The 24995-nt window shown below is 48.8% G+C and overlaps 1 protein-coding gene across 2 annotated transcripts in view; it reads right to left on the bottom strand.

Annotated features, from left to right (window-relative positions):
* The window catches only part of FIBCD1 (fibrinogen C domain containing 1), a 101667-nt gene extending 78019 nt beyond the window's left edge, over positions 1-23648 (bottom strand). The window contains exons 1-2 of one of the 2 annotated variants that reach the window (XM_056540294.1): positions 23572-23648; positions 14664-14741 (exon numbers count right to left, since the gene is read on the bottom strand). In XM_056540294.1, the coding sequence (XP_056396269.1) occupies positions 14664-14735 (72 nt within the window). In that variant the 5' untranslated portion in view covers positions 14736-14741; positions 23572-23648. Of the gene's footprint in view, positions 1-14663; positions 14742-19059; positions 19155-23571 lie in introns of those variants that run through there. The other variant, XM_056540295.1, reaches the window with a different exon arrangement.
* Between the last annotated feature and the right edge of the window lie 1347 nt (positions 23649-24995).

Raw genomic sequence — 24995 nt, forward strand, 5'->3', positions numbered from 1 at the left:
CTATCTATCTATCTCATATCTATCTATCTATCTATCTCATATCTATCTATCTATCTATCTATCTCTCTCTCATATCTATCTCATATCTATCTATCTATCTATCTATCTATCTCATATCTATTTATCTATCTCACATCTATCTATCTATCTCAAATCTATCTATCTATCTATCTATCTATCTATCTATCTATCTATCTCTCATATCTATCTCTCTCACATCTATCTATCTCACATCTATCTATCTCACATCTATCTATCTATCTCATATCTATCTATCTATCTATTTATCTCATATCTATCTATCTCATATCTATCTATCTATTTCATATCTATCTCATATCCATCTATCTCATATCCATCTATCTCACATCCATCTATCTCACATCCATCTATCTATCTATCTATCTCATACCTATCTATCTATCTCATATCTATCTATCTCATATCTATCTCATGTCTATCTATCCCATATCTATCTATCTATCTCACATCTATCTATCTCACATCTATCTATCTCATATCTATCTCATATCTATCTATCTATCTCATATCTATCTATCTATCTATCTATCTATCTCATATCTATCTATCTATATCATATCTATCTATCTCACATCTATCTATCTCATATCTATCTATCTCATACCTATCTATCTCATACCTATCTATCTCATACCTATCTATCTATCTATCTATCTCATATCTATCTATCTATCTCATATCTATCTCATATCTATCTATCTCACATCTATCTATCTCACATCTATCAATCTCATATCTATCTATCTATCTCATATCTATCTATCTATCTCATATCTATCTATATCTCATATCTATCTATATCTCATATCTATCTATATCTCATATCTATCTATCTATCTCATATCTATCTATCTATCTATCTCATATCTATCTATCTATCTCATATCTATCTCACATCTATCTATCTCACATCTATCTATCTCATATCTATCTCATATCTATCTATCTCATATCTATCTCATATCTATCTATCTCATATCTATCTATATCATATCTATCTCATATCTATCTCATATCTCTCTATCTATCTCATATCTATCTATCTCATATCTATCTCATATCTATCTCATATCTATCTATCTCATATCTATCTCATATCTATCTATCTATCTATCTCATATCTATCTATCTCATATCTATCTATCTATCTATCTATCTCATATCTATCTATCTATCTCACATCTATCCCTCTGATATCCCGTCAGGCTGTGTGGACAGATCTCTGGTATTAGGCGGATATATCTGGGGAGGAATCCCATTCCGCGGCGCCATCCCCTGGACTCTCGGTAAATCCGCCTTTTATTAACAGTCAAGACCTCAAATCCAGACTTGATTGTCCATAAAAGCTTCAGAACAAAGAAAAACTCGCGGTTTAATATGCAATGCGCCAATTACTTCTGTATACAGGAGAGAGGAGGATCCTGGGTACTGACCGGATAATAATGGGCGAGAGGCTGACAATCTAAATGAGGAACGGAGGAAGGATCCAGAATTATTGGAGAAAACGATTGAGAAATAATCCGGAGCCAAAATCAGCAAATCAAAGACTAAGAGAGAAAACAGACAGACCAGACCCTATACTGTACCCCGAGTGTCATCATCCTGTACCCCGAGTGTCATCATCCTGTACCCCGAGTGTTATCATCCTGTACCCCGAGTGTCATCATCCTGTACCCCGAGTGTCATCATCCTGTACCCCGAGTGTCATCATCCTGTACCCCGAGTGTCATCATCCTGTACCCCGAGTGTTATCATCCTGTACCCCGAGTGTTATCATCCTGTACCCCGAGTGTTATCATCCTGTACCCCGAGTGTCATCATCCTGTACCCCGAGTGTTATCGTCCTGTACCCCAAGTGTTATCGTCCTGTACCCCGAGTGTCATCATCCTGTACCCCAAGTGTTATCATCCTGTACCCCGAGTGTTATCATCCTGTACCCCGAGTGTTATCATCCTGTACCCCAAGTGTTATCATCCTGTACCCCGAGTGTCATCATCCTGTACCCCGAGTGTTATCATCCTGTACCCCGAGTGTTATCATCCTGTACCCCGAGTGTCATCATCCTGTACCCCGAGTGTCATCATCCTGTACCCCGAGTGTTATCATCCTGTACCCCGAGTGTTATCATCCTGTACCCCGAGTGTCATCATCCTGTACCCCGAGTGTCATCATCCTGTACCCCGAGTGTCATCATCCTGTACCCCAAGTGTCATCATCCTGTACCCCAAGTGTTATCATCCTGTACCCCGAGTGTCATCATCCTGTACCCCGAGTGTCATCATCCTGTACCCCAAGTGTCATCATCCTGTACCCCGAGTGTTATCATCCTGTACCCCGAGTGTCATCATCCTGTACCCCGAGTGTTATCATCCTGTACCCCGAGTGTTATCATCCTGTACCCCAAGTGTTATCATCCTGTACCCCGAGTGTTATCATCCTGTACCCCGAGTGTAATCATCCTGTACCCCGAGTGTTATCATCCTGTACCCCGAGTGTTATCATCCTGTACCCCGAGTGTTATCATCCTGTACCCCGAGTGTTATCATCCTGTACCCCGAGTGTTATCATCCTGTACCCCGAGTGTAATCATCCTGTACCCCGAGTGTTATCATCCTGTACCCCGAGTGTTATCATCCTGTACCCCGAGTGTCATCATCCTGTACCCCAAGTGTCATCATCCTGTACCCCGAGTGTTATCATCCTGTACCCCGAGTGTCATCATCCTGTACCCCGAGTGTCATCATCCTGTACCCCGAGTGTTATCATCCTGTACCCCGAGTGTTATCATCCTGTACCCCGAGTGTTATCATCCTGTACCCCGAGTGTCATCATCCTGTACCCCGAGTGTCATCATCCTGTACCCCGAGTGTCATCATCCTGTACCCCGAGTGTCATCATCCTGTACCCCGAGTGTTATCATCCTGTACCCCGAGTGTTATCATCCTGTACCCCGAGTGTTATCATCCTGTACCCCGAGTGTTATCATCCTGTACCCCGAGTGTCATCATCCTGTACCCCGAGTGTTATCATCCTGTACCCCGAGTGTCATCATCCTGTACCCCGAGTGTTATCATCCTGTACCCCGAGTGTTATCATCCTGTACCCCGAGTGTTATCACCCTGTACCCCGAGTGTTATCACCCTGTACCCCGAGTGTCATCATCCTGTACCCCGAGTGTCATCATCCTGTACCCCGAGTGTTATCATCCTGTACCCCGAGTGTCATCATCCTGTACCCCGAGTGTCATCATCCTGTACCCCGAGTGTCATCATCCTGTACCCCGAGTGTTATTATCCTGTACCCCGAGTGTTATCACCATGTACCCCGAGTGTTATCATCCTGTACCCCGAGTGTCATCATCCTGTACCCCGAGTGTCATCATCCTGTACCCCGAGTGTTATCATCCTGTACCCCGAGTGTTATCATCCTGTACCCCCAGTGTCATCATCCTGTACCCCGAATGTCATCATCCTGTACCCTGAGTGTTATCATCCTGTAGCCCGAGTGTCATCATCCTGTACCCCCAGTGTCATCATCCTGTACCCCCAGTGTCATCATCCTGTACCCCCAGTGTCATCATCCTGTACCCCGAATGTCATCATCCTGTACCCCGAGTGTTATCATCCTGTACCCCGAGTGTCATCATCCTGTACCCCAAGTGTTATCACCATGTACCCCGAGTGTTATCACCATGTACCCCGAGTGTTATCATCCTGTACCCCGAGTGTTATCACCATGTACCCCAAGTGTTATCATCCTGTACCCCGAGTGTTATCACCATGTACCCCGAGTGTTATCATCCTGTACCCCAAGTGTTATCATCCTGTACCCCAAGTGTTATCACCATGTACCCCGAGTGTTATCATCCTGTACCCCGAGTGTTATCATCCTGTACCCCGAGTGTTATCACCCTGTACCCCGAGTGTCATCATCCTGTACCCCAAGTGTTATCATCCTGTACCCCGAGTGTTATCATCCTGTACCCCGAGTGTCATCATCCTGTACCCCGAGTGTTATCATCCTGTACCCCAAGTGTCATCATCCTGTACCCCGAGTGTCATCATCCTGTACCCCGAGTGTCATCATCCTGTACCCCGAGTGTTATCATCCTGTACCCCGAGTGTCATCATCCTGTACCCCAAGTGTCATCATCCTGTACCCCAAGTGTCATCATCCTGTACCCCGAGTGTCATCATCCTGTACCCCGAGTGTCATCATCCTGTACCCCGAGTGTTATCATCCTGTACCCCGAGTATTATCATCCTGTACCCCGAGTGTTATCATCCTGTACCCCAAGTGTTATCATCCTGTACCCCAAGTGTCATCATCCTGTACCCCGAGTGTCATCATCCTGTACCCCAAGTGTTATTATCCTGTACCCCAAGTGTTATTATCCTGTACCCAGAGTGTCATCATCCTGTACCCCGAGTGTTACCACCCTGTACCCCGAGTGTCATCATCCTGTACCCCGAGTGTCATCATCCTGCACCCCGAGTGTCATCATCCTGCACCCCAAGTGTTATCATCCTGTACCCCGAGTGTTACCATCCTGTACCCCGAGTGTTATCATCCTGTACCCCGAGTGTCATCATCCTGTACCCCGAGTGTCATCATCCTGTACCCCAAGTGTTATCATCATCCTGTACCCCGAGTGTTATCATCCTGTACCCCGAGTGTTATCATCCTGTACCCCAAGTGTTATCATCCTGTGTCACCCCAAATATTATCATCCTGTACCCCAAGTGTTATCATCCTGTACCCCGAGTGTTATCATCCTGTACCCCGAGTGTTATCATCCTGTACCCCGAGTGTTATCATCCTGTACCCCGAGTGTTATCATCCTGTACCCGGAGTGTTATCACCATGTACCCCGAGTGCCATCATCCTGTACCCCGAGTGTTATCATCCTGTACCCCGAGTGTTATCATCCTGTACCCCAAGTGTCATCATCCTGTACCCCAAGTGTAATCACCCTGTACCCCGAGTGTTATCACCGTGTACCCCGAGTGTTATTATCCTGTACCCCGAGTGTCATCATCCTGTACCCCCAGTGTTATCATCCTGTACCCCGAGTGTTATCATCCTGTACCCCGAGTGTTATCATCCTGTACCCCGAGTGTTATCATCCTGTACCCCGAGTGTCATCATCCTGTACCCCGAGTGTTATCATCCTGTACCCCGAGTGTCATCATCCTGTACCCCGAGTGTTATCATCCTGTACCCCGAGTGTTATCATCCTGTACCCCGAGTGTTATCATCCTGTACCCCAAGTGTTATCACCCTGTACCCCAAGTGTTATCACCCTGTACCCCGAGTGTTATCACCGTGTACCCCGAGTGTTATCACCGTGTACCCCGAGTGTTATCACCGTGTACCCCGAGTGTTATTATCCTGTACCCCAAGTGTTATTATCCTGTACCCCAAGTGTTATCATCCTGTAACCCGAGTGTTATCATCCTGTACCCCGAGTGTTATCATCCAGTACTCCAAGTGTTATCATCCTGTACCCCAAGTGTTATTATCCTGTACCCCAAGTGTTATCATCCTGTACCCCAAGTGTTATCATCCAGTACTCCAAGTGTTATCATCCTGTACCCCAAGTGTTATCACCGTGTACCCCAAGTGTTATCACCGTGTACCCCAAGTGTCATCATCCTGTACCCCAAGTGTCATCATCCTGTACCCCAAGTGTCATCATCCTGTACCCCAAGTGTTATCATCCTGTACCCCAAGTGTTATCATCCTGTACCCCGAGTGTTATCATCCTGTACCCCGAGTGTTATCATCCTGTACCCCGAGTGTCATCATCCTGTACCCCGAGTGTTATCACCATGTACCCCGAGTGTTATCATCCTGTCTCCCCTCTTCTAGGACCAGTCACTAGGTTCCAGCTGGCCCAGATCTGTAGTGCTTCTCGCCAGTTCTTAGACTTCTTCTTTCTTCCGTCCTGAGATTTCGGATAAGTCTTCAGCTTTTCGCTGCCTCCTCCAGAATACAGATATAAATTATTTGCCCTAAAACACAAAATTTCTTCCAACTTTGTCGCAGAATCCCGTACACCTGCCCAGGAAGCAGATCCTATAAATCCTCCTCTACGATGCTCTGCGTGTGGGGGAGGGGAGCAGGAAACAGAATATTTACACTTTGCTACAAACTTCCATCCTCAGAACATGAAACGCGTCGGTGTCGCAGAACAGAACCATGACCCTTCTCCTCTAAACTAGAGTGACCCCCCCCCCCCCCAATACAGAGGGGGACGGGACAGCGGCAGAAAAGGGGGGATGGGGGCAACCAGATTTTAGAGCCCAGAGGTTGTTATGGATATGGAGAGCAAAAGAACAATGGCGCGAGCACCTGGGGAGGAGGAGGGGTCAATGTTCACGGCTGATCCGTGTTATGGCAGCGGCTGGCAGTCCATTAACCCAGTAAATCTCGGCTTCGAGAGGATGAGATGTTGAAAGGTCGGCGCACACAATGGGGGGTGAGGTTGGTTCATGACAAGGTAATGACACCACCTGCGGCACAACGTGTAGCCGTGACGACTCTAGTGACTCACCAGACATGGTTGTTTTGGGGGGGGGGGGGGGGGGGTGATTCCGCTGGGCTCCCCATTGCTACCTGCAGCATGAGCCCCATAACGCCCTGCGATTATAGGTGGGCAGATCCCGCTCCTTTCTATTCCAGAACCACCTCTTATCTCAGAATGGGTGACACACCAAATTTAATCCCCTGCCTAAAACTGTGCCCAATCCCCCCCCCCCCCCCCCCAAACCACAAAACTCCCCCCCCCTTTCTTTTCAGAAAATCGTAATGAATCGAATTCATTAGATGATCTGACACGAGGCCTCGTCTATAGGATTGACCTCAGAACCGGATCAATACCCAGCTCTCCTCCGCAGTTCATAGCATGGAGATCATCGCATTATCTGCATCTAGAACTGGATTTATGTGGAGATTCCTATAGAGCACGGCCATGATACTGAGGTCACCGCCAAAACACGTCCCGCAGAGCCCATTACCATGGAGGCAGAGTCATCTGCGCAGAGCTTCGAGGCATCTACAAGAAAAGTGTGCAGAACCCTCTGCTGAAGATAACGAGTAATGAAAGAAGCTAGAACTTTCTGAAGACATGAAGACAAGTATCTAGAACTCTAAAGACGGAGCTACAATGGGTACGGACCCTGCGGCACTTCACGGTATAGATGTCTACAATGTCCTGTGTAGAAACTTTGTAGAGCTTCACTATGAAAGAAGCTAGAACTTTCTGCAGAACACGAAGACATTTAGGCCACACAGCGCCGCCTTGGTAGAAGTATCTAGAACTCTAAGGACGGAGCCACAAGAGGTAAAGACCATATGGCACTTCACGATATAGAACTTATGAATGTCCAGAATGTCCAATGAAAGAAGCTAGAACTTTCTGCAGAACATTAAGACATTTAGGCCACGCAGCGCCCCCTTGGTAGAAGTATCTAGAACTCTAAGAACGGAGCACGAAGGGGCCATGCGGCACTTGTAAACGTCTATAATCCCCAGTGTAGAAACGTTATAGAGCGCCACAAAAAAGCTATAACCTTCTGCAGAAAGCCTGTAGACCAGTGGTCTCCAAACTGTGGAACACCGGATGTTGCAAAACGACAAATCCCAGCATGGCTGTCCGGGCATGCAGGGAGTTGTCGTTTTGCAACATCCGGCATGCTGGGAGTTGTCGTTTTGCAACATCCAGTGGTCCACAGTTTGGAGACCACCGGTCTATAGGCCTTGGAGCTCCACAGTGTAGGTATCTGGAACCCTTAGAAGTAAACAACAGCTTAGAAGTTAAGCAGAACTATACAGTATAATAATCTAGAACTTTCTGCCCAGAGCTCCAGGTCATACAACATTCCACAGTAGAAGTACCTAGAACGTTTATTACACAGCTTCAAAGCCTTTACAGCGCACAGTACATGGGACCTTCTACACAGAGATCCTCGATAATCATTTCTAGATCTTATTGCACATAATGGGCCTCATGTCATATTTTTCCTAATATCAAAGTGAATTTTTTACACGTCATCACATCCCAAAAAGACGGCAAAAACAGGTGAAAACTATCAAAAATCTATTAGCATGTGAAAAAAAATGTAAAAAAAATAAAATACTGAAAATGGTGAATAAGGTGAAATAACAGGGAAAATAAACTATAATAAATAAAGTGAAATGCATTTCCTTCGGACTTTTTTTCACCATAATGTATGCGGAACTCCATAAATACATAATACGTAACTCCCTGCACAGAACTTTATTGTAGCACCTAGAACATCATGTGAAGAACTCCAGGCTGAACAGACTGATGAAGATAGAATGTTCCGCGCTGTGTTCTCAACCTTTTACTCTCAGCAGAATTTCTAGTCTAGTGGATGTTGTCTGCAAGATATCAGTGCAGGTCTCCTACGTAGAACCTTCTAAGCAGCGCTCTTATCTCTATATAACATCAGGACTTATCTATGGAACTAGAAATCACCAGTAACCAGAACTCCATGGTATAAGTATCTGGACTCCCTGCACTGATCTCCCGGTATAAGTATCTGGACTCCCTGCACTGATATCCCGGTATAAGTATCAAGACTCCCTGCACTGATCTCCCGGTATAAGTATCTGGACTCCCTGCACTGATCTCCCGGTATATGTATCTGGACTCCCCGCACTGATCTCCCGGTATAAGTATCTGGACTCCCCGCACTGATCTCCCGGTATAAGTATCTGGACTCCCCGCACTGATCTCCCGGTATAAGTATCTGGACTCCCTGCACTGATCTCCCGGTATAAGTATCTGGACTCCCTGCACTGATCTCCCGGTATAAGTATCTGGACTCCCGGCACTGATCTCCCGGTATAAGTATCTGGACTCCCCGCACTGATCTCCCGATATAAGTATCTGGACTCCCCGCACTGATCTCCCGGTATATGTATCTGGACTCCCTGCACTGATCTCCCTGTATAAGTATCTGGACTCCCTGCACTGATCTCCCTGTATAAGAATCTGGACTCCCTGCACTGATCTCCCTGTATAAGTATCTGGACTCCCCGCACTGATCTCCAGGTATAAGTATCTGGACTCCCCGCACTGATCTCCCGGTATATGTATCTGGACTCCCTGCACTGATCTCCAGGTATAAGTATCTGGACTCCCTGTACTGATCTCCCGGTATAAGTATCTGGACTCCCTGTACTGATCTCCAGGTATAAGTATCTGGACTCCCTGCACTGATCTCCCGGTATAAGTATCTGGACTCCCTGCACTGATCTCCCTGTATAAGTATCTGGACTCCCTGCACTGATCTCCCGGTATAAGTATCTGGACTCCCTGCACTGATCTCCAGGTATAAGTATCTGGACTCCCTGCACTGATCTCCAGGTATAAGTATCTGGACTCCCTGCACTGATCTCCCGGTATAAGTATCTGGACTCCCTGCACTGATCTCCCGGTATAAGTATCTGGACTCCCTGCACTGATCTCCAGGTATAAGTATCTGGACTCCCTGCACTGATCTCCAGGTATAAGTATCTGGACTCCCTGCACTGATCTCCCGGTATAAGTATCTGGACTCCCTGCACTGATCTCCCGGTATAAGAATCTGGACTCCCTGCACTGATCTCCCGGTATAAGTATCTGGACTCCCTGCACTGATCTCCGGGTATAAGAATCTGGACTCCCTGCACTGATCTCCCGGTATAAGTATCTGGACTCCCTGCACTGATCTCCCGGTATAAGTATCTGGACTCCCTGCACTGATCTCCAGGTATAAGTATCTGGACTCCCTGCACTGATCTCCCGGTATAAGTATCTGGACTCCCTGCACTGATCTCCCGGTATAAGTATCTGGACTCCCTGCACTGATCTCCGGGTATAAGTATCTGGACTCCCTGCACTGATCTCCCGGTATAAGTATCTGGACTCCCTGCACTGATCTCCCGGTATAAGTATCTGGACTCCCTGCACTGATCTCCCGGTATAAGTATCTGGACTCCCTGCACTGATCTCCCGGTATAAGTATCTGGACTCCCTGCACTGATCTCCCGGTATAAGTATCTGGACTCCCCGCACTGATCTCCCGGTATAAGTATCTGGACTCCCCGCACTGATCTCCCGGTATAAGTATCTGGACTCCCTGCACTGATCTCCGGGTATAAGTATCTGGACTCCCTGCACTGATCTCCGGGTATAAGTATCTGGACTCCCCGCACTGATCTCCCGGTATAAGTATCTGGACTCCCTGCACTGATCTCCCGGTATAAGTATCTGGACTCCCCGCACTGATCTCCCGGTATAAGTATCTGGACTCCCTGCACTGATCTCCGGGTATAAGTATCTGGACTCCCTGCACTGATCTCCCGGTATAAGTATCTGGACTCCCTGCACTGATCTCCCGGTATAAGTATCTGGACTCCCTGCACTGATCTCCGGGTATAAGTATCTGGACTCCCTGCACTGATCTCCCGGTATAAGAATCTGGACTCCCTGCACTGATCTCCCGGTATAAGTATCTGGACTCCCTGCACTGATCTCCCGGTATAAGTATCTGGACTCCCTGCACTGATCTCCCGGTATAAGTATCTGGACTCCCTGCACTGATCTCCCGGTATAAGTATCTGGACTCCCTGCACTGATCTCCCGGTATAAGTATCTGGACTCCCTGCACTGATCTCCCGGTATAAGTATCTGGACTCCCTGCACTGATCTCCCTGTATAAGTATCTGGACTCCCTGCACTGATCTCCCTGTATACCTATCTGGACTCCCTACACTGATCTCCCGGTATAAGTATCTGGACTCCCTGCACTGATCTCACCGGGTGGTGTCCAATAATGGGCTCCTATATAGGGGGGGATAGAGTGTAATGCTGGAGGAGCCCTTTCTATGAGCCATATTAAAGGGAACCCAAATCTGTATCCTCACAGTTGTTGCCCCCAGAAATGGTGAAGTTATAAAGTTCCCCGGCCGCCTCACAGGTAGTTCCCCTGGGTAGGTTTATAACAGCACCCGTCGCTCCAGCAGCAGGACACCCCCCAGGAGAAGCCAACTATGGGGGAGATGACAGAGGAAACGGTGCAGTGCTGAGCGGAAGACCCCTTAAATAACCACATATATGAGAATGAAGGAGGAGGGGGGGGGGCAGGAATAAGAACTAGAGATATTGGATATATACAGAGAACAGTGATAACTGAGTACAGATAATGTATAGATGTGACCTGCAGTCCTATGTAACACCACAGATAACACAGTGATATCTCTGAGTACAGATAATGTATAGATGTGACCTGCAGTCCTATGTAACACCACAGATAACAGTGATAACTCTCTGAGTACAGATAATGTATAGATGTGACCTGCAGTCCTATGTAACACTACAGATAACACAGTGATAACTCTCTGAGTACATATAATGTATAGATGTGACCTGCAGTCCTATGTAACACCACAGATAACACAGTGATAACTCTCTGAGTACAGATAATGTATAGATGTGACCTGCAGTCCTATGTAACACCACAGATAACACAGTGATAACTCTCTGAGTACAGATAATGTATAGATGTGACCTGCAGTCCTATGTAACACCACAGATAACACAGTGATAACTCTCTGAGTACAGATAATGTATAGATGTGACCTGCAGTCCTATGTAACACCACAGATAACAGTGATAACTCTCTGAGTACAGATAATGTATAGATGTGACCTGCAGTCCTATGTAACACCACAGATAACAGTGATAACTCTCTGAGTACAGATAATGTATAGATGTGACCTGCAGTCCTATGTAACACCACAGATAACAGTGATAACTCTCTGAGTACAGATAATGTATAGATGTGACCTGCAGTCCTATGTAACACCACAGATAACAGTGATAACTCTCTGAGTACAGATAATGTATAGATGTGACCTGCAGTCCTATGTAACACCACAGATAACACAGTGATAACTCTCTGAGTACAGATAATGTATAGATGTGACCTGCAGTCCTATGTAACACCTCAGATAACAGTGATAACTCTCTGAGTACAGATAATGTATAGATGTGACCTGCAGTCCTATGTAACACCACATATAACACAGTGATAACTCTCTGAGTACAGATAATGTATAGATGTGACCTGCAGTCCTATGTAACACCACAGATAACACAGTGATAACTCTCTGAGAACAGATAATGTATAGATGTGACCTGCAGTCCTATGTAACACCACAGATAACACAGTGATAACTCTCTGAGTACAGATAATGTAGTAGATGTGACCTGCAGTCCTATGTAACACCACAGATAACAGTGATAACTCTCTGAGTACAGATAATGTATAGATGTGACCTGCAGTCCTATGTAACACTACAGATAACACAGTGATAACTCTCTGAGTACAGATAATGTATAGATGTGACCTGCAGTCCTATGTAACAGCACAGATAACAGTGATAACTCTCTGAGTACAGATAATGTATAGATGTGACCTGCAGTCCTATGTAACACCACAGATAACACAGTGATAACTCTCTGAGTACAGATAATGTATAGATGTGACCTGCAGTCCTATGTAACACCACAGATAACACATTGATAACTCTCTGAGTACAGATAATGTAGTAGATGTGACCTGCAGTCCTATGTAACACCACAGATAACAGTGATAACTCTCTGAGTACAGATAATGTATAGATGTGACCTGCAGTCCTATGTAACACCACAGATAACAGTGATAACTCTCTGAGTACAGATAATGTATAGATGTGACCTGCAGTCCTATGTAACACCACAGATAACACAGTGATAACTCTCTGAGTACAGATAATGTATAGATGTGACCTGCAGTCCTATGTAACACCACAGATAACACAGTGATAACTCTCTGAGTACAGATAATGTATAGATGTGACCTGCAGTCCTATGTAACACCACAGATAACACAGTGATAACTCTCTGAGTACAGATAATGTATAGATGTGACCTGCAGTCCTATGTAACACCACAGATAACACAGTGATAACTCTCTGAGTACAGATAATGTATAGATGTGACCTGCAGTCCTATGTAACACCACAGATAACACAGTGATAACTCTCTTAGTACAGATAATGTATAGATGTGACCTGCAGTCCTATGTAACACCACAGATAACAGTGATAACTGAGTACAGATAATGTATAGATGTGACCTGCAGTCCTATGTAACACCACAGATAACACAGTGATAACTCTCTGAGTACAGATAATGTATAGATGTGACCTGCAGTCCTATGTAACACCACAGATAACAGTGATAACTCTCTGAGTACAGATAATGTATAGATGTGACCTGCAGTCCTATGTAACACCACAGATAACACAGTGATAACTCTCTGAGTACAGATAATGTAGTGGATGTCACCTGCAGTCCTATGTAACACCACAGATAACACAGTGATAACTCTCTGAGTACAGATAATGTATAGATGTGATCTGCAGTCCTATGTAACACCACAGATAACAGTGATAACTCTCTGAGTACAGATAATGTATAGATGTGACCTGCAGTCCTATGTAACACCACAGATAACAGTGATAACTCTCTGAGTACAGATAATGTATAGATGTGACCTGCAGTCCTATGTAACACCACAGATAACACAGTGATAACTCTCTGAGTACAGATAATGTATAGATGTGACCTGCAGTCCTATGTAACACCACAGATAACAGTGATAACTCTCTGAGTACAGATAATGTATAGATGTGATCTGCAGTCCTATGTAACACCACAGATAACAATGATAACTCTCTGAGTACAGATAATGTATAGATGTGACCTGCAGTCCTATGTAACACCACAGATAACACAGTGATAACTCTCTGAGTACAGATAATGTATAGATGTGACCTGCAGTCCTATGTAACACCACAGATAACACAGTGATAACTCTCTGAGTACAGATAATGTATAGATGTGATCTGCAGTCCTATGTAACACCACAGATAACAATGATAACTCTCTGAGTACAGATAATGTATAGATGTGACCTGCAGTCCTATGTAACACCACAGATAACAGTGATAACTCTCTTAGTACAGATAATGTATAGATGTGACCTGCAGTCCCATGTAACACCACAGATAACACAGTGATAACTCTCTGAGTACAGATAATGTATAGATGTGACCTGCAGTCCTATGTAACACCACAGATAACACAGTGATATCTCTCTGAGTACAGATAATGTATAGATGTGTCCTGCAGTCCTATGTAACACCACAGATAACAGTGATAACTCTCTGAGTACAGATAATGTATAGATGTGACCTGCAGTCCTATGTAACACCACAGATAACAGTGATAACTCTCTGAGTACAGATAATGTATAGATGTGACCTGCAGTCCTATGTAACACCACAGATAACACAGTGATAACTCTCTGAGTACAGATAATGTATAGATGTGACCTGCAGTCCTATGTAACACCACAGATAACAGTGATAACTCTCTGAGTACAGATAATGTATAGATGTGACCTGCAGTCCTATGTAACACCACAGATACCATTTCACATGGCTATGAATTGCACCATAAATACACTCAGCTCTGCTACACTGGTCGGTGATCTCTTACCTGGGACTTCTCCTGGACCACGTCCTCCATTTGTGAGGAGCCTCCGATATTTTTCCACCGGTCACTTCCCATGGTCGGCTGTCAGAGTAAAGAGAAGCTTCATTACTTCTGTCACAACTACTCCCATCATCCGCCCCCAAAATCCATATACTACAGAGACCTCCAGGACCCCGAACAGTGCCTCAGCTCTGCTATATACATGTCAGGGCTCAGCCTGTACACTGCTGTTATCTGTGCTCGGAATGTGAGAACAGGTTCAGCTCTGCTACATCTGCACCGGGTCCTCCCAGCACTTCAGTCTCCAGCACATGATCACTTCACCAGCACTACAGTCTCCAGCACATGATCACTTCACCAGCACTTGACATCTCACAATCAATAGAAATGAGTGAAGAGGCAGCAGATGGCGGACGGGACCACCGATCACTGAAAGACCACCAATCACCGAGAGACCACCGATCACCGAGAGACCACCGATCACCGAGAGACCACCGATCACCGAGACCAACACACCAATCACCGAGGGGAAACCGATCACCGAGAGACCACCGATCACCGAGACCACCGATCACAGAGAGACCACCGAACACAGAGAGACCACCGAACACAGAGAGACCACCGAACACAGAGAGACCACCAATCACCGAAAGACCACCAATCACCGAAAGACCACCAATCACGGAGGGGCCACCAATCACGGGGGGGCCACCAATCACGGGGGGTCCACCGATCACCAAAAGACCACTGATCACCGAAAGACCACCAATCACCGAAAGACCACCAATCACCGAAAGGCCACCAATCACGGAGGGGCCACCAATCACGGAGGGTCCACCGATCACCGAAAGACCACCGATCACCGAAAGACCAACGATCACCGAAAGATCACAGATAGACCACCGATCACCAAGAGATCACCGAGAGACCATCGATGACCGAGAGACCATCAATCACCGAGAGACCACCGATCACCGAAAGACCACCGAATACCAAGGGGCACCACACCGATCACCCAGGGACCGCCGCACCAATCACCGGGGGCCACAGCACTGATTACTGAGGGGCACTACACCAATCACCGAGGGACCACCGATCACCGAGAGACCACCACACCAATCACCGAGGGACCACCAATCACTGAGAGACCACCAATCACCGAGAGACCACTGATCACCGAGAGACCACCACACCAATCACCGAGGGACCACCAATCACCGAGAGACCATCGATCACCAAGAGACCACCGATCACCGAGAGACCATCGATCACCAAGAGACCACCGATCACCAAGAGACCACCGATCACCGAGGGATCACCAATCACTGAGAGACCACCAATCACCGAGAGATCACCGAACACAGAGAGACCACCACACCAATCACAGAGGGACCATCAATCACGGAGATACCACCAATCACCGAGCGACCACCAATCACGGAGATACCACCAATCACCGAGAGACCACCGAATACCAAGGACCACCACACCAATCACCGAGAGACTACCGCACCAATCACCGGGGGCCACAGCACTGATCGCTGAGGGGCACTTCACTGATCACCCAGAGACCACCGATCACCGAGAGACCATTGATCACCGAGACCAACACACCAATCACAGAGACCAACACACCAATCACCGAGGGGCCACCGATCACCGAGAGACCACCGATCACCGAGAGACCACCAAACACAGAGAGACCACCAAACACAGAGAGACCACAGATCACCGAAAGACCACCGATCACCGAAAGACCACCAATCACAGAAAGACCACCAATCACAGAAAGACCACCAATCACGGAGGGGCCATCAATCACGGAGGGGCCACCAATCACGGAGGGGCCACCAATCACGGAGGGGCCACCAATCACCAAGAGATCACAGATAGACCACCGATCACCAAGAGATCACAGATAGACCATCGATCACCGAGAGACCATCAATCACCGAGAGACCACCGATCACCGAAAGACCACCGAATACCAAGGGGCACCACACCGATCACCCAGGGACCGCCGCACCAATCACCGGGGGCCACAGCACTGATTACTGAGGGGCACTACACCAATCGCCGAGGGACCACTGATCACCGAGAGACCACCGATCACTCTAGACCACCACACCAATCACCGAGGGACCACCAATTACTGAGAGACCACCAATCACCGATCACCGAGAGACCACCACACCAATCACCGAGGGACCACCAATTACTGAGAGACCACCAATCACCGATCACCGAGAGACCACCACACCAATCACCGAGGGACCCCCAATCACCGAGAGACCACCGATCACCGAGAGACCACCGATCACTGAGAGACCACCGATCACCGAGAGACAGCCACACCAATCACCGAGGGACCACCAATCACTGAGAGATCACAGATCACCAAGAGATCACAGATAGACCACCGATCACCAAGAGACCATCGATCACCGAGAGACCATAAATCACCGAGAGAACAACGATCCCCGAGGGACCACCAATCACTGAGAGACCACCAATCACCGAGAGATCACCGAACACCGAGAGACCACTACACCAATCACAGAGGGACCACCAATCACGGAGATACCACCAATCACCGAGCGACCACCAATCACGGAGATACCACCAATCACCGAGAGACCACCGAATACCAAGGGCCACCAGACCAATCACCGGGGGCCACAGCACTGATCACTGAGGGGCACTTCACTGATCACCGAGAGACCACCACACTGATCACCGAGGGACCACCGATCACCGAGAGACCACGACACACTCACTCTATAAAGATATATACTAGCAGAAGAGGATATGTAACATTCAGGAGATATATATATATATATATATATATATATATATACACATACACATATTGAAGGGGGGAATAATGGTAACATATAGATAGATATATATGAGATAGATATGAGATAGATATGAGATAGATATGAGATAGATATGAGATAGATATGAGATAGATATGAGATAGATATGAGATAGATAGATAGATATGAGATAGATAGATATGAGATAGATAGATATGAGATAGATATGAGATAGATAGATATGAGATAGATAGATAGATATGAGATAGATAGATAGATATGAGATAGATAGATAGATAGATATGAGATAGATAGATAGATAGATATGAGATAGATAGATAGATAGATATGAGATAGATAGATAGATATGAGATAGATAGATAGATATGAGATAGATAGATATAGATATGAGATAGATATGAGATAGATAGATAGATATGAGATAGATAGATAGATAGATAGATAGATATGAGATAGATAGATAGATAGATATAGATATGAGATAGATAGATAGATATGAGATAGATAGATATGAGATAGATAGATAGATATGAGATAGATATGAGATAGATAGATAGATATGAGATAGATAGATAGATATGAGATAGATAGATATGAGATAGATAGATATGAGATAGATAGATATGAGATAGATAGATAGATATGAGATAGATAGATAGATATGAGATAGATAGATAGATATGAGATAGATAGATAGATAGATATGAGATAGATAGATATGAGATAGATAGATATAGATATGAGATAGATATGAGATAGATAGATAGATATGAGATAGATAGATAGATAGATAGATATGAGATAGATAGATAGATAGATATAGATATGAGATAGATAGATAGATATGAGATAGATAGATATGAGATAGATAGATAGATATGAGATAGATAGATATGAGATAGATAGATAGATATGAGATAGATAGATATGAGATAGATAGATATGAGATAGATAGATATGAGATAGATAGATAGATAGATAGATATGAGATAGATAGATAGATAGATAGATAGATATAGATATGAGATAGATAGATAGATATGAGATAGATAGATATGAGATAGATAGATAGATATGAGATAGATAGATATGAGATAGATAGATATGAGATAGATAGATAGATAGATATGAGATAGATATGAGATAAATAGATATGAGAGATATGAGATAGATAGATAGATATATAGATAGATATGAGATAAATAGATATGAGATAGATAGATATGAGATAGATATGAGATAGATAGATAGATATGAGATAGATAGATAGATAGATATGAGATAGATAGATAGATAGATAGATATGAGATAGATAGATAGATATGAGATAGATATGAGATAAATAGATATGAGATAGATAGATAGATATGAGAGATATGAGAGAGATAGATATGAGATAGATAGATAGATATGAGATAGATAGATAGATATGAGAGAGATAGATAGATAGATATGAGAGAGATAGATAGATAGATATGAGATAGATATGAGATAGATAGATATGAGATAGATAGATAGATAGATAGATATGAGATAGATAGATAGATAGATAATCTCACCTGGATTTCCCATGCACATTCTCAGGCACTATATATATAACTGGAGTCCCCCCCTTTCTTCCATTGCTGGGACCTTTTAACCCCCCCATCACCTGTACTCTCTATCTTTGCCAGTACTATTCCCCTCGCCTGTACTAACCCCTTTCCTTATGATAATATCCCCCACCTGTATTCTCTATCCTCGGCTGTACTGTCCCCCTTCTCTCCCCCTCCCCCCCCCGGTTCCCCCTCTCTTCCCCCCGTTTTCCCCTCTCTCTTCCCCCCGGGTTCCCCCTCGCTCTCTCTTCCCCCCGGGTTCCCCCTCTCTCTTCCCCCCCGGTTCCCCCTCGCTCTCTCTTCCCCCCGGTTCCCCCTCTCTCTTCCCCCCGGTTCCATCTCTCTCTCTCTTCCCCCCCGGTTCCCCCTCGCTCTCTCTTCCCCCCCGGTTCCCCCTCGCTCTCTCTTCCCCCCCGGTTCCCCCTCGCTCTCTCTTCCCCCCCGGTTCCCCCTCGCTCTCTCTTCCCCCCCGGTTCCCCCTCTCTCTTCCCCCCCGGTTCCCCCTCTCTCTTCCCCCCCGGTTCCCCCTCTCTCTTCCCCCCCGGTTCCCCCTCTCTCTTCCCCCCCGGTTCCCCCTCTCTCTCCCCCCCCCGGTTCCCCCTCTCTCCCCCCCCCCCCCCCCCGGTTCCCCCTCTCTCCCCCCCCCCCCGGTTCCCCCTCTCTCTCCCCCCCCCGGTTCCCCCTCTCTCTCCCCCCCCGGTTCCCCCTCTCTCTTCCCCCCCGGTTCCCCCTCTCTCTTCCCCCCCGGTTCCCCCTCTCTCTTCCCCCCGGTTCCCCCTCTCTCTTCCCCCCCGGTTCCCCCTCTCTCTTCCCCCCCGGTTCCCCCTCTCTCTCCCCCCCCCCCCGGTTCCCCCACTCTCTCCCCCCCCCCCCGGTTCCCCCTCTCTCTCCCCCCCCCCCCCGGTTCCCCCTCTCTCTTCCCCCCGGTTCCCCCTCTCTCTTCCCCCCGGTTCCCCCTCTCTCTTCCCCCCGGTTCCCCCTCTCTCTTTCCCCCGGTTCTCCCTCTCTCTTCCCCCGGTTCCCCCTCTCTCTTCCCCCCGGTTCTACCTCTCTCTTTCCCCCCAGTCCCCTCTCTCTTCCCCCGGTTCCCCCTCTCTCTTCCCCCGGTTCCCCCTCTCTCTTCCCCCCGGTTCCCCCTCTCTCTTCCCCCCCGGTTCCCCCTCTCTCTTCCCCCCCGGTTCCCCCTCTCTCTTCCCCCCGGTTCTACCTCTCTCTTTCCCCCCAGTCCCCTCTCTCTTCCCCCGGTTCCCCCTCTCTCTTCCCCCCGGTTCCCCCTCTCTCTTCCCCCCCGGTTCCCCCTCTCTCTTCCCCCGGTTCCCCCTCTCTCTTCCCCCCCGGTTCCCCCTCTCTCTTCCCCCCGGTTCCCCCTCTCTCTTCCCACCGGTTCCCCCTCTCTCTTCCCCCGGTTCCCCCTCTCTCTTCCCCCCGGTTCTACCTCTCTCTTTCCCCCCAGTCCCCTCTCTCTTCCCCCGGTTCCCCCTCTCTCTTCCCCCCGGTCCCCTCTCTCTTTCCCCCCGGTTCTCCCTCTCTCTTCCCCCCGGTTCTCCCTCTCTCTTCCCCCCCGGTTCTCCCTCTCTCTTTCCCCCCGGTCCCCTCTCTCTTCCCCCCGGTTCTCCCTCTCTCTTTCCCCCCGGTTCTCCCTCTCTTTCCCCCCAGTCCCCTCTCTTCCCCCGGTTCCCCCTCTCTCTTTCTCCCCGGTTCTCCCTCTCTCTTTCCCCCCCCGGTTCCCCCTCTCTCTTCCCCCGGTTCCCCCTCTCTCTTACCCCGGTTCCCCCTCTTTCCCCCCGGTTCTCCCTCTCAATTCCCCCGGTTCCCCCTCTCTCTTTCCCCCCGGTTCCCCCTCTCTCTTTCCCCCCCGGTTCCCCCTCTCTCTTTCCCCCCGGTTCTCCCTCTCTCTTCCCCCGGTTCCCCCTCTCTCTTTCCCCCCGGTTCTCCCTCTCTCTTCCCCCGGTTCTCCCTCTCTCTTCCCCCCGGTTCTCCCTCTCTCTTTCCCCCCGGTTCCCCCTCTCTCTTTCCCCCCGGTTCCCCCTCTCTCTTTCCCCCCGGTCCCCCCTCTCTCTTCCCCCGGTTCCCCCTCTCTCTTCCCCCGGTTCCCTCTCTCTCTTCCCCCGGTTCCCCCTCTCTCTTCCCCCCGGTTCCCCCTCTCTCTTCCCCCGGTTCCCCCTCTCTCTTCCCCCCGGTTCTCCCTCTCTCTTCCCCCGGTTCCCCCTCTCTCTTCCCCCCCGGTTCTCCCTCTCTCTTCCCCCGGTTCTCCCTCTCTCTTCCCCCGGTTCCCCCTCTCTCTTTCCCCCCGGTTCCCCCTCTCTCTTCCCCCGGTTCCCCCTCTCTCTTCCCCCCGGTTCTCTCTCTCTTCCCCCCGGTCCCCTCTCTCTCCCCCCGGTTCCCCCTCTCTCTTCCCCGGTTCCCCCTCTCTTCCCCCGGTTCCCCCTCTCTCTCCCCCCGGTCCCCTCTCTCTTTCCCCCCGGTCCCCTCTCTCTTCCCCCCGGTCCCCTCTCTCTTCCCCCGGTTCCCCCTCTCTCTTCCCCGGTTCCCTCTCTCTTCCCCGGTTCCCTCTCTCTTCCCCGGTTCCCTCTCTCTTCCCCCGGTTCCCCCTCTCTCTTCCCCCCGGTTCCCCCTCTCTCTTCCCCCGGTCCCCTCTCTCTTCCCCCGGTTCCCCCTCTCTCTTCCCCCCGGTTCCCCCTCTCTCTTCCCCCCGGTCCCCTCTCTCTTCCCCCGGTTCCCCCTCTCTCTTCCCCCGGTTCCCCCTCTCTCTTCCCCCCCGGTTCTCCCTCTCTCTTCCCCCCGGTTCCCCCTCTCTCTTACCCCCGGTTCCCCCTCTCTCTTCCCCGGTTCCTCCTCTCTCTTCCCCCGGTTCCCCCTCTCTCTTCCCCCCCGGTTCTCCCTCTCTCTTCCCCCGGTTCCCCCTCTCTCTTCCCCGGTTCCCCCTCTCTCTTCCCCCCGGTTCCCCCTCTCTCTTCCCCCGGTCCCCTCTCTCTTCCCCCGGTTCCCCCTCTCTCTTCCCCCCGGTTCCCCCTCTCTCTTCCCCCCGGTCCCCTCTCTCTTCCCCCGGTTCCCCCTCTCTCTTCCCCCGGTTCCCCCTCTCTCTTCCCCCGGTTCCCCCTCTCTCTTCCCCGGTTCCCTCTCTCTCTTCCCCCCCGGTTCTCCCTCTCTCTTCCCCCGGTTCCCCCTCTCTCTTCCCCGGTTCCCCCTCTCTCTTCCCCGGTTCCCTCTCTCTTCCCCGGTTCCCTCTCTCTTCCCCGGTTCCCCCTCTCTCTTTCCCCCCGGTCCCCTCTCTCTTCCCCCCGGTCCCCTCTCTCTCTTCCCCCCCGGTTCTCCCTCTCTCTTCCCCCGGTTCCCCCTCTCTCTTCCCCGGTTCCCCCTCTCTCTTCCCCGGTTCCCCCTCTCTCTTTCCCCCCGGTCCCCTCTCTCTTCCCCCCGGTCCCCTCTCTCTCTTCCCCCCCGGTTCTCCCTCTCTCTTCCCCCGGTTCTCCCTCTCTCTTCCCCCGGTTCTCCCTCTCTCTTCCCCCGGTTCCCCCTCTCTCTTCCCCGGTTCTCCCTCTCTCTTCCCCGGTTCTCCCTCTCTCTTCCCCGGTTCCCTCTCTCTTTCCCCCCGGTTCTCCCTCTCTCTTTCCCCCCGGTCCCCTCTCTCTTCCCCCGGTTCCCCCTCTCTCTTCCCCCGGTCCCCTCTCTCTTTCCCCCCGGTCCCCTCTCTCTTCCCCCCGGTTCCCCCTCTCTCTTCCCCGGTTCCCCCTCTCTCTTCCCCGGTTCCCTCTCTCTTCCCCGGTTCCCTCTCTCTTCCCCGGTTCCCCCTCTCTCTTTCCCCCCGGTCCCCTCTCTCTTCCCCCCGGTCCCCTCTCTCTCTTCCCCCCCGGTTCCCCCTCTCTCTTCCCCGGTTCCCCCTCTCTCTTCCCCCGGTTCTCCCTCTCTCTTCCCCCGGTTCCCCCTCTCTCTTCCCCGGTTCTCCCTCTCTCTTCCCCCGGTTCCCCCTCTCTCTTTCCCCCCGGTCCCCTCTCTCTTTCCCCCCGGTCCCTTCTCTCTTTCCCCCCGGTTCCCCCTCTCTCTTCCCCGGTTCTCCCTCTCTCTTCCCCGGTTCCCTCTCTCTTTCCCCCCGGTTCTCCCTCTCTCTTTCCCCCCGGTCCCCTCTCTCTTCCCCCGGTTCCCCCTCTCTCTTCCCCCGGTCCCCTCTCTCTTTCCCCCCGGTCCCCTCTCTCTTCCCCCCGGTTCCCCCTCTCTCTTCCCCGGTTCCCCCTCTCTCTTCCCCCGGTTCCCTCTCTCTCTTTCCCCGGGTCTCCTCCGCTCCTGTACGGCTGAAGTGTCCGGTAATCCCCGCAGTCTCCGCGGATTCACACAGACGTCTAATCCTCTTTCCTGTCTGTGAGGAGAAGCGGGAGCCCCGGGGGTACAGGGGGACCGGGGTACTGGGGGTATCGGGGGCTCCGTCAGCTCCTCAGACCCCGGACCGGCTGCTCCTCCGCCCGGTGCGGGGCCGGGACTCACCTCAGCTCCGGGGAGATGCGTCCTCCATCCGCGCTGCCTGATCTGTCCCAGCCCGGGCGGCTACACATGCGGCTCACTCCGGGTAGGGGGCAGTACAGACGAGGACGAGAGCTGTCAATTACCGCACAGCAGAGCCGACTGTGTCATTAACCCCTCACAGCCCCATGGAAGCACTTATATCTGCAGCCCTATGTAACAACTGTATGAACAAGAATGTGCAGTCCTATGTAACAACTGTATGAACAAGAATGTGCAGCCCTATGTAACAACTGTATGAACAAGAATGTGCAGCCCTATGTAACATTTGTATGAACAAGAATGTGCAGCCCTATGTAACAACTGTATGAACAAGAATGTGCAGCCCTATGTAACAACTGTATGAACAAGAATGTGCAGCCCTATGTAACAACTGTATGAACAAGAATGTGCAGCCCTATGTAACAACTGTATGAACAAGAATGTGCAGTCCTATGTAACAACTGCATGAACAAGAATGTGCAGCCCTATGTAACAACTGTATGAACAAGAATGTGCAGTCCTATGTAACAACTGTATGAACAAGAATGTGCAGTCCTATGTAACAACTGTATGAACAAGAATGTGCAGTCCTATGTAACAACTGTATGAACAAGAATGTGCAGCCCTATGTAACAACTGTATGAACAAGAATGTGCAGTCCTATGTAACAACTGTATGAACAAGAATGTGCAGTCCTATGTAACAACTGTATGAACAAGAATGTGCAGTCCTATGTAACAACGGTATGAACAAGAATGTGCAGTCCTATGTAACAACTGTATGAACAAGAATGTGCAGTCCTATGTAACAACTGTATGAACAAGAATGTGCAGTCCTATGTAACAACTGTATGAACAAGAATGTGCAGTCCTATGTAACAACTGTATGAACAAGAATGTGCAGCCCTATGTAACAACGGTATGAACAAGAATGTGCAGTCCTATGTAACAACGGTATGAACAAGAATGTGCAGTCCTATGTAACAACTGTATGAACAAGAATGTGCAGTCCTATGTAACAACTGTATGAACAAGAATGTGTAATCCTATGCAACAACTGTATGAACAAGAATGTGCAGCCCTATGTAACAACGGTATGAACAAGAATGTGCAGTCCTATGTAACAACGGTATGAACAAGAATGTGCAGCCCTATGTAACAACGGTATGAACAAGAATGTGCAGCCCTATGTAACAACTGTATGAACAAGAATGTGCAGTCCTATGTAACAACTGTATGAACAAGAATGTGCAGTCCTATGTAATAATCATATAATAATGTGCAGCCCCATGTAATAATCATATAATAATGTGAAGCCCCATGTAATAACCATATAATAATAATGTGAAGCCCCATGTAATAACCATATAATAATGTGCAGCCCCATGTAATAATCATATGATAATA

This window comes from Hyla sarda, chromosome 9 (genome assembly GCF_029499605.1).
Source record: "Hyla sarda isolate aHylSar1 chromosome 9, aHylSar1.hap1, whole genome shotgun sequence".
In the NCBI taxonomy this organism is placed as follows: Eukaryota; Metazoa; Chordata; class Amphibia; order Anura; family Hylidae; genus Hyla; species Hyla sarda.